The sequence below is a fragment of the Pundamilia nyererei genome, unplaced genomic scaffold, assembly GCF_000239375.1.
Source record: "Pundamilia nyererei isolate P.nyererei 1_Seehausen unplaced genomic scaffold, PunNye1.0 scaffold00304, whole genome shotgun sequence".
In the NCBI taxonomy this organism is placed as follows: domain Eukaryota; kingdom Metazoa; phylum Chordata; class Actinopteri; order Cichliformes; family Cichlidae; genus Pundamilia; species Pundamilia nyererei.
The window spans coordinates 543,790-554,701 of record NW_005187705.1 but is presented as its reverse complement, the minus strand read 5'-3'; the positions used below and the strand labels follow the sequence as shown (position 1 = coordinate 554,701).

Genomic DNA, 10,912 nt, shown 5'->3' with positions numbered 1-10,912 from the left:
ATACAATGATATATGATCACAGTTTAAACATATATTTGATATTTCACACTTTTTGAACGTCGGTTATTGTAAATATATATATATTATATATGTATCACATGAAATGTTTACAGTGTTTCAGATTCTTCAGCAGTGTTGTTGTGTCATATTGTATCCTGTTATACTGTAACAGTGTCACAGATAAAATGGGGTAAAAGAAATATGTTAGAGAGTATTCAGTGTTAGCATAGCGTGTTATATAGTAAACTGTTGTGTTGTATTAAAATGCTGCATATCCAATGTTCAGTGTAACACCTTACAAATGTGTTACATTATATCTTTTATCACATCATAACACGTCTCAAGGCAGTTCTTCCTCTCCAGCCTCTCCAAGTGATGCTCATAGGAAACTGATTGTTGGTGTTCTTGCTAATGTTGTATGTGTAACATACAACATGGCTAAATATGAAAGAGCTAAACGGCTGTATCTCACATTAGCAGCAAAAGCAAAGATGGACCACAATGAAAAGCACCAACTCGTAATGATAATGATGATAATTACTGTAATAGAACCACACACACACTTTACACGTTAACCCTTTTCTCTGCTGTACTGACTCTCTGAACTCTTTGAGCACCTCTCACCTGCTTTTACCTGCAGTTTATAGATCTTAGTTTAACTGCAGGTTAGCGTGAGTCCCACCCGCCTCACCTTTCCCCCTCATTAACCTTCGTCCCCTCGATAGTGTCGGAGGTTTCAACACAGCTTTGTAGAACCTTGTTCCCGTCCAAGTTCATGTTTGGTAACAGCTGAAGAAACACAGAGTCTTCTTCTTTGTCTCGTTCATTTTATTCTGAAAACTCAAACACATAATTTGACCCACTTTTTAAACATTCAGACAAAAATTTAAAAAAGGAAATATTTCATTCATTTTTAAAGCACAAATGTTAAACGCTTCCTCCAGCTTCTCTAAAGTCAGGATTCGATGGTTTTCATTGTCTAATCTGTTGTTTGAACATCTGAGCAGCAGGACCTGTACCAGTGTCCTTACATCACACAGGCAAACGCATTAACTGAGACTCATACTGGAAGTTTTCATGTTCTTTCAGGTAAAAAAAAATCGAATAATTAGTTTTTAGATTTCATTTTGACTTTTACATTTTTTTCTCTGCACACTTGAGAATGTAAACTTTGTTACTGTCAGCAGTTTATCTCATAATTAGTTTCTCATGATTTTGACTTTTTGTAGCATAATCGAAATTTTGTCGGACTCATTTTTTAGCTCATAATCTTTAAAGACTTTGTCATACATCCAGTTTTTACCATTAACTGTAATTATCATAATTACAGTGAGTCTTTTTTGAGGCTGGCTGACTTGTGCTGCCAAGGTTTCATCCTACCAAACCATGACCTGTATTTACCCTGAAACCATTTATATGCTAACACTTTGAGCTCTAATAACAGAGACCAAACATTAGCATCAACCTGTGAGTTAAATAATGATGAATTATTTTGCTTTCCCTTCTCTAAGAGTTTCAGCTCTGTGTTTCTTCCTCTTCGGCCTCCAGGCTGTTAAACACAGTCAATAGTTAACCAGCAAAAAAAGTAAAAGGAAGTCATGGGGCGTTTGGAGTTCATCGCTCCTTGTATAATTTTATATGACACTCGTGTTCTGATTATATCCCCAGTCATCTTAATGTTTTATATGTACGGGGAGCTGCAATCACAGAGATCATCACATTGTGTTGTTGCTCTGCCTGCAGGTTTCAGTTTTCTGTGAATCATTTCTTTGAGTGTTTGCAGAGCTCATGCTTCCCAGACTTTACTCCTGCACAGACTTTACACTCACATCAGCAAAAAGAGAAAGACAGACGAGCAAACAGAAAAGCACACTTTGAATACCACAGCATCATTCTCAGTTATCTTTTAACCCCTTAGCAGTCGGACGTACCGCCCACGGGACATTGGATGGTTTAGGGGACTAATTGGACTGCTAAGGGGTTAACAAGCACAAAGTTTGATTCAGTTTAGATTTTGAGCCTGAAACCAAAGTGCAGTACCTTTGACAGGCCACTAGATGCTGGCCAAAGCATCCCTCCCTGTGCCATCATTTACAAAATTATCATCATGTTTTATTCAGTAACATTTGAAACTAGTGCGTGATGCAATAACCTCATCAGGGAGGTGTTTTCTGGGATGATCGTTCATCTGATGAGTGGGGTCGTTTTCTCATAGACTTCTATACAATCAGAGTTGGTTTGCCCCCTGCTGGTCGTTAGATAGAATGCATGTTTTAGGCATTTCCACACTGGCTTCACTTTCTGGGCCCAGGTGATGTTTGGACCGAATAATATCCTGCCCTCAGTTTTCTTTGTTCCGCATTTGACCTTCACTGTCAGCATTGTTTTTGACCCATGATATCTGCAGTTACACATGTTCATGAGCTTTAGGACACAGCTGGCTCACACTGCATTTACTGGTGCATGAATTTATCCATAGCTGCCAACAATATCTCTCTAACCAGTAACTAAAAGACAATGTAGGTGCAGGAGTCCAGCATTTAGTCCTGACCTCGATCAATGACGAGCCACCGAAGTGGTGTGGAAATGTGGTTGATTTATTTGATTTATGTGTGTTTTCATATTTGATTAGCTCACTGAGGCCCTCCCTGCATGAGGTTCGATCTGACTTACCCCGGAGGGACAAACACCTGTCGACCTCACTCTGACAGGTGTTTGTAATTAATAACATGTAACTGGGGTCTCTGCTGTCCTCTTAATCAGGTCATATGAGAGCGGGCTGATGAAAGAGTGACAAGAGTCACTGTTTGCTTTGTAATCGTCTCTACGGTTTCTTTAACAGCACTATTAACCCGTGTCCTACTGCACACCCAGCCTCGGCTCACCTGGGGGGAGGTTAAAGGTCATGACCCTGGGATGACCGAGAAGGACTCACACCTCTGAGCTGCTGCCTGCTGAAAATGCAAATTCTGCTAAAGCATGCTAACGGCCCGCTCTTCCTGCCCCTCACCCCCTCCACCACTATTTACCCAGACTGCACCTGTGACTGAGCGCGACTTTTAACACCAGGACGAGTCGATGAGCAGTTTTAAGAAGGTTACTTTTAAAATGTATTCCACTACAGATTACAGATTACATGCCCCAAAATGTAACGTATTCTGAATACTTTGGATTACTTAATATATTATCGTGCTTTTTACAACTACATGAATGTCCTATTGCTGTGTGATTTATTACTATTACTGAAGGCTACTCTCCACACCAACACCAACCAGATGTTTAAATCTTAATATAAATGAGTAACAGTAGGTGGACATTAGGTAAGGCTGCACTTTTTGCAGTGATTAGATGAAACTTTATTAATCCCTCGGGTGGGTTCCTCCGGGAAATTCAGTTTCCAGTAGCAAAGCACCGTAAGAAGTTGCATGTTACAGATACATTAAGGGGAATGAGAGTAAGGATATAAGCATAAATACACCATATATACACATATATAGATACAGAATATACAATATGGATAAATAGGATTGCTCATTTGACTGAGTATATTGCACAGTGATTATTGCACAGTCGAATATAAGAAAAAAAGAAGACAAAACAAAAAACAAATATTGCACAGTGTAGAAAAGCACCTACAACTCAGTTGTTCCCCCCTCCCTTGCCCCCCTGTCTCCCCTCCCTCTCCCCTCCAGTGAGGAGTTAAACAGTCTGATGGCGTGTGGGACAAAGGAGTTTTTAAGTCTGTTGGTTTTTGACTTTGAGATCTCGTGTAGAAAACTATTCGGCGCGTATATAAAACAGGGCAGCGGCTCTGAACCGTAGTAAAGGGACCTCTGGCTGATACGTCAGGTTCATGTCGGTCTCATAGCTGAAAACTAGCTTTACTTTGTTGTCTGGGTCAAGTTTGCTAGTGAGAGACAGAGAGAGGCGTTGAAAGGCTGCTGCAACAGAACTTATTGTTTCAGAGGAAACACGAGCACAGCGTACAGTCGAGTCTTAACAGCTTACTTACAGCTGGGCTCGTCAGTGGTTATTATTATATTTACATGCTTCATACATGCTGTGCCTGTAACACTCTGCCTGTTGCCTTCATATTAAATCTTTTTTTGAATAACACTTTTTAAAAATATTTCTTCATGTCATTATGCAGCCGCAAGTAGAGGTGACATGGGCCGCGAGATTGAGACACAGACATTAGAGCCTCTTGATGTGTGTTTGGGTTTCCACCGGCGTGGAATCACCAAAAATAGAGACGGCATAGCCGAACATATGAAACAGGAAAGACCGCCTTTATTTCAACAAAGTAACTGTATTCTGATTACCACCTTTTTAAACGGTAACTGAATACAGTTACTCATATTTTGTCTTTTAAACACATGTTACTCCCCAACACTGCAGAAGCGAGCTGGAGGAAGAAGGGAAGCAGGCGACAAACAAACTGCAAAATTTGCTACAAGTCAAAGAAACGCCCGCAGGCTCACGCAGCAAGGTGTTCCTAATGTTTTGCCCATACTATCATGATTATATTAATTGAACTGACAAAAAATGTTCAGTAACATAACTTATATTTTTATATATTATAATGAGAGCAGGTTCGAGGGATTTATACACTCAGTGTGGTAACTGCTACATTACAAACAAAGGTCAAAGGTCACTGTGAAACATGCTCATTACTGATTTTTTTTCTGTGAGAGCTGTTTTAGTTCTTTGTGGTTCAACACTGTAACAGCACTCGGGCAGACGGTGGTGTTTCAGCGATGCTCAGCTGTTCAGCATTTCACACTTAACACGGAGAAAACAGTGTGAAAGCAGTTTGAGTACTCAGAGTAAAAGCTCGTCGTGTAAGTACACCTCCAGTTACCTGTGGAAAGCTGTCGTGCTAAAGACAGCCAGAGACTCGTTCATTCGTCAGTGAGATGAAACTAAAATAATGTCTGCGGCAGGATTTCCGCCTCGCTGTTGAAGTTTTTCTGCAGATATGAGCGCCCTCGTTTACAAGCCTTAGAGACTGTAAAGGTTAATCATTTAAACACACACACACACACACTGTCATGCACACAGAGCAGCGTACAGTCGGCGAGGTGTGGCGGTTCTCATGGCTTTATGGCGAGAATGTGTGTCATAAACGCTGCGGGTAAATACAGGAATGCTGTCTGCGGCGAGCTGATGAATGGTTATTTGAGAAAAGCGTGTTTGATGATGAGCTCAGCTGTGGGAAGAACACAGCATCACTCTGTTTATTAAAATCTGACTCCATATCAAAGCTTTATTCTCTAATGGCTCCTGGGTGAAGTCCATGACCCAGACCTCTGTGGATGGTGTCGGCGGTGTTTTGGCTCCACGCTGGGACTCTTATCTGCAGAGCTGACGTAGGAGGAGTCAGACGTTCATCCATCCTTGCTGATATCAAGCGATTATCCTCAAGTCTATATTTCAGAGTCCTCTTCGATGTGGGAGGCCACAGATCTACAGTCCTTTACGCCTGTATAATTTGAAATGTCCAGGAGGCGGCGACTCTTCTGGTCATAAATGCTTCAGTAAACACTCTCATGATGCGTTCATGGTTCCGTCAGCAGTTGGAGATATCATTGAATACAACTTCAAGCTATTTATGTAAACTTTGGTCTCATTGGAGTAAAAAATGGCCGTAAGATGATTGGGGACCCCAAAAGTGGAGGTCTGGTTGCCTTTGATCGCTGCTCCAATGGTGTCGGAATATCCTGGGAAATAATAAAAATTCCTGATTATCATAGATATATCTGGGTTATCAGGCGCAGATAAAGCTGTGATTTAATGTTTATCTGTGACTTAATTTGGTGCGTGTTGAGTCGAGTGTTAAAGCTCAATAAATGTTATTTTATTGTACACGTATGTAAACAGAGTCTTACTTCTTGCTCAGCAAACACAGTGTGATGGTGAAATGTGACGAATTCCAAAGTCTCATCAGAGCGTTGGTCATGCAGTGGCTCGCTTCATCTTCTTACCGCGAGGCCTTCAGGCTGTAACGTCCGCTTCCCTCTCGTGGCGGCGTTATTCCCATCCTTGTGTTTGGATCAAGTATTTAGGAACACCTGGAAACCTGCAGAGACTCCTCTTTAGTCTCAGAGGTGAGTGACAGTGAACGTTTTTTATCACCTCTCAGAAAACACTTCTTCTTATCTCGTCATCAAGTTTTTCTTCTTATTTCCAAGTCACTGTGCCACAGTTATTATTATTATTATTATTATTATTATTATTATTATTCGTGTTATTTGTCACTATAATTAACCTGCAAATGAAAAAGAAGCAGAAGTTTGTGTTTGTGAGATTCAATAAAAAATAGTTTATAGTTTTCAGTTTAATTTCATTCAGCAGATTTTTCCTAAAACAGTGTCATAGAAATATTCAACCATTTAAAAAGTTTTAAGTGTTAATTTTCTGATTCATTTTTTGTTTGTCAAGCAGCCAAAAATAAAAGAAAAATGCAGACTGATTGTTTCAGAGATTCTTCTTGTTTTAATTTCAGTGAATTACATTTTTACATGTTTTCCACATGTTTGGTTTAGTTTGATAACTTTGGTTTGTAGCTTATTTTTCACGCAGGCTTTAGAGTTCAATGTCTTCCTGTGGCGCCCCCTGCAGGTACTGTGTAGTTATAACCTCAAAGATACTCAAAAGTTTAAACCATGAATATTTAGAGGTAGAACTTTGTCATATTTAAAAGACATAAAGTAGAAAAAACATCAGTTTAAATCAATGATAAACTTATCTCGTGATGTAAGCAAAATGATTAAAACGGGAATAAGAGACAAATCAAAAACCTAGATTTGCTCAACTTTAATGACTTACTTTTATTGTACTTTGAAGTTTATTAAAACGTGTTATTATGTGTTTCGTATTACTTATCTTGTTTTGTTAATTTAATTTGTCTACATAATACGAGACATCAGGTGTTAGTTGTAAAAGAAATTAATAAAATCTTGATTTTTCTGATTTATAAATTTGAGGTTTATTTTGAAAGCTTTTAACTCGGAGCAGTTGCAGTTCCTGTGTTTTCTTTCATTTCCGGATTCGGTCAATGGCTCAGCTGTGAACGGAAACAGTAGAAGAAGAGGAAGCAAAGGCGCAGCGAGGGAAGTTAAAATGTCTGCTCCGAAAACAATCCCGAAAGATGCTCAGGTCAGAAACGAGCTTTTTCATTTATATTGTACAGTTTGAGTCGAGCTTTTTGCTTTGCTCGATAATCTTTAATGCATCCGCGTTGCTCGTTAGCTAGACTGGCCTGTCTTAGCTAGCGACACTGCAACTCAAAGCAATAGCGGCTAACATGCTAGCCTAGCTGCGAGCCTGTCGGTGTTTTGGTGCAAATTTGGTTCACATTGGGGAGTTTCTTCTCCCGTTTATTGTCTGATGGTGAACTTTGTTGCTGGATTTGTGTTGATTAATTGGTGACCCTTTGCAGTCGTGCAACATGATAGCCTGCTTAGCTTAGCAACGTTGCCGTTCAAAACAATAGCAGCCGCACTCTAGCCTAGCCTTTAGTCGCGAGCTGTTGGTGCTTTGGTGAAGCCGTTTGTCACCCTATGGTGTGTTTGTAAATACCCTGGTTTGGTGCACCCTGCGAGACAAGGCCGGACGCTGTACCTCGCTCCAGCACCACGTTTCCGGGATAATTTATTTATCCAGCTTCTTTTATCCTGACAGTTTTCCAGAGAGTAAAAATGGGAGATGCAGTAAAAATCTGCGGGAAAAGTAAAATTGAGAGCATGTTTGAGTTTGTTGCACTGAGATTTTAAGTTATTCGTTTCCTCTGTAGGTGATGATCCAGATCCTGAAGGACATGGGAATCACAGAGTATGAGCCCAGAGTCATCAACCAGATGCTGGAGTTCACCTACAGTAAGTTATTTCTGTTTCAGAGCCGATGGGAACAATGCTCTGATATCCCGACTGAATATTTCTGACACTCTCGGACAAAGAAGGATTATTCTGAACTGCGAATCATGCAGGAGCTGTTCTGAACAACTCAGTTGTTGTTTGTGTCCACAGGATACGTGACCACCATCATCGAAGATGCCAAAACCTACGCCTCACACGCCAACAAGTCCAACGTGGACGCCGACGACATCAGACTGGCCATCCAGTGCCGCATGGATCAGTCGTTCACCTCACCTCCGCCACGAGATGTAAGTCTTCACAGATGGGCGTAACGTTCGCTTCTTGATTCGTTCGTCAGGGGTCTAGAATGTCAGTGAGGAAAATGGAGACTGCAGATTCTATTCTGATCATTAAGACCGTCACTCTACAGGAACCAGCTGACTGTAGCGACAGGGCTGATCTGATAGCTGCTTCACCCTCTCTGTTTCCAGTTCCTGTTGGAGGTTGCCAGGCAGAAGAACCAGACCCCCCTCCCTCTCATCAAGCCCTACACCGGCCCCCGGCTGCCCCCAGACCGCTACTGTCTGACCGCCCCCAACTACAGACTGAAGTCCATACAGAAGAAGGTGAGACACAACCTCTCGTGGTCATCCTCAGCTTTCACGTTGTCTTTGTTTGTGGTTACCAACAGTTTATTTTCCAGGTGTCGTCGTCTGCCAGCAGGATATCGGTGCCTCGCCTCAGTGTCGGCGCCGTCACCAGCAGGCCGACCACGCCCACGCTCGGTGAGTTTCAGCTTTATCATTATGTGATTTATAAATCCAAGTATTAAAGTACGATTCTGGATGCTGAAAGCGTAGCGCCATTTCCTCCTCAGGGACGCCGTCTGTGCAGTCGGTCACCACTAAAGTCGGGACTCCAGTGTCTTTGACGGGACAGAGGTTCACTGTGCAGATCCCGCCGCCCTCTCAGACGACCACCACCAAACCCAGTAAGAACAGAGCCGTTTTATTTTTTGCTTCATGCTTTGATGGAACAAGAGTCAGACGTATGAATACCTGTGAAAAACGCTTTAATGTGGAAGAAACCGTTAAAAAGTTCTCCACCAACTCCTGAACACACGGACAAAAATCTGTCCAGATAAACATTTTAATGGCCAAACAGAATCATGTTTAAATGAACAGTTTACTTATAAAAACCTTGATGCTCGCTCTGTCCCCATAGCAACGCCATCCACACCCGCTGTCTCCAACGTCCTCATCAACCCATCTCTGATTGGCTCCAAGAACATCCTCATTACGACCAACATGGTGTCACAGAACTCCGGCGGAGAGTCGCTGAAGAGGAAGCATGAAGACGACGACGACTACGACGCTTTATGACGCTGAATGCGATGCCGCCATTGCCACTTTTGTACTGACCTATAAAAAATAATCTCAGTAGAGACTGTAGGAGGCTCCTGACAGTTTGTTTGAGAGGAACACGACGCCTGCTCACAGCGGGACTGAAGCTGGACGGTGGGTTCAAAGCTGCAGGGCGAAGGAAAAGTGAAGTGATTCTCAATAAAATGAATAAAAGATGTGATCACGTCTGTTTGTTGGAACCCAAAATTTACATTTAGAACAAGAAGAGTTTTTAACTTATATATCTGAAGGTTTCACTTTTGAGTCCTGTAGTGAAAAATGTTCACTTCTGAAAAAAAAATCCCAAAAACATTTAAGTCAAACATTTGTGGGTTTTTTTTTTATTTTTTATGAAATTGATGAAAACCAATAATTCCACTAATATCCAGCAGTGAGTCACTCCTCATAGATTCACATGTTAAAACTTTACAGCAGAAATAATTATGTTTACAGACGTATACACAAACTGTTTGATAATTTGATCCTGAACAACTGTACATCAAAGTGGTGATACTCTTTTTTTTTTTAATATAATACATTTCTTTATATTGTGGTGTAAGTACTTTTTGGTAACGGCATCTGGATGTTTGACAGTATCAGATTAAGAAGGATGGAGGGATCCTTCACTGTGACACAGACACAGTTTGGTTTAATGAGAAACTGCATGTTAAAATAGACTGCATACAATTATATAGTTCTGAAAATGGTTACTTTAGTCAGAAAACATGAGCACACATGTTTAAAAAGCCTTTAAAGGCTCGACCTGAACTATTTTACTCCCCCCTTGATTTATAAAAATGTAATAAAGAGACCACATTGGGGGGGTTTGTGTTTTCTTACTGGTGTGGAGTTCCACAGGGCTCTATCATGGGCCCTCTACTTTTTGTTCAAACATTGTAGTTGTGACTTTCGTTGTGTTGCTTTAGTTTTTATTGGGTCCTGGATGATATGTTTTAAGATGTATACGGGGGAAATGCAGTAATTCAGTTTGCCATGGACTATTCTGCTTTAATGTATTCTGATGAAAAGTATGTTTTATCAGGAAAAAAAAAGATCTTCACCCAGTTCAAGTCACCTTTAGCATAATTTAGCCTCGGAAGAGACACTGAACATTAAAATAATTGAGACTTCTCTGCTGTGAGACCTTATATGCTGGTTTGTTTTTTTTTTCTTTAAGAGCATGAACGTAAAGTGCAGATTTTCACATGGAAACTTTAGCGCTCGGCTGGATTTTGTTTTTCATGTCGGGGTATTTTAAATGCACTTATCTGACCAGTAATATTGCTGATGTGGTATCAGACTAGTTTGGATGTTACTGAGCACCAGGGATGGGAATAACGGCGTTACTTTTTTCAGTAACGAGTAACTAACTAATTACTATTTCTATCGTTACAACGGCGTTACCGTTACTAACTAAGAAAATGCGGTCACGTTACTATTTTTCAACAAACAGATGGTTGAAGCCGTCTTCAGCTTACCGCATCTTATATCAGTTGCACGGAAGTAGCTGTCAACTTTAACAAGTCTGACTGCACAGTCTCCAGGGCTGACGCCGTTCAGGTCCCCTTGGGCTGTATCCCAATTCAGGGTCTGCAGCCTTAACGGTCCACAAGGGCCGCATACTTAAAGACCGCTAAGGCCGGAAGTGCGAGG

General features: G+C 41.1%; 1 protein-coding gene across 1 annotated transcript; it reads left to right on the top strand.

Annotated features, from left to right (window-relative positions):
* The first annotated feature begins 7,023 nt into the window (after nt 1–7,023).
* Nucleotides 7,024–10,407, top strand: taf9 (TAF9 RNA polymerase II, TATA box binding protein (TBP)-associated factor). Its single transcript, XM_005751252.1, has 7 exons — nt 7,024–7,158; nt 7,796–7,877; nt 8,028–8,164; nt 8,348–8,482; nt 8,560–8,641; nt 8,734–8,847; nt 9,081–10,407. Exons 1-7 carry the CDS (start codon nt 7,123–7,125, stop codon nt 9,236–9,238), a joined length of 744 nt encoding a protein of 247 aa, XP_005751309.1. The 5' UTR covers nt 7,024–7,122; the 3' UTR covers nt 9,239–10,407.
* The last annotated feature ends 505 nt before the right edge of the window (nt 10,408–10,912 follow it).

Bases quoted from the DNA above. Each gene is read 5' to 3' on its own strand.
- taf9 (XM_005751252.1), top strand. From the start codon at position 7,123: ATGTCTGCTCCGAAAACAATCCCGAAAGATGCTCAG. The intron at 8,483-8,559 runs GTGAGACACAAC...TTTATTTTCCAG, and splicing joins TGAAGTCCATACAGAAGAAG to GTGTCGTCGTCTGCCAGCAG. The intron at 8,642-8,733 runs GTGAGTTTCAGC...TTTCCTCCTCAG, and splicing joins GCCGACCACGCCCACGCTCG to GGACGCCGTCTGTGCAGTCG.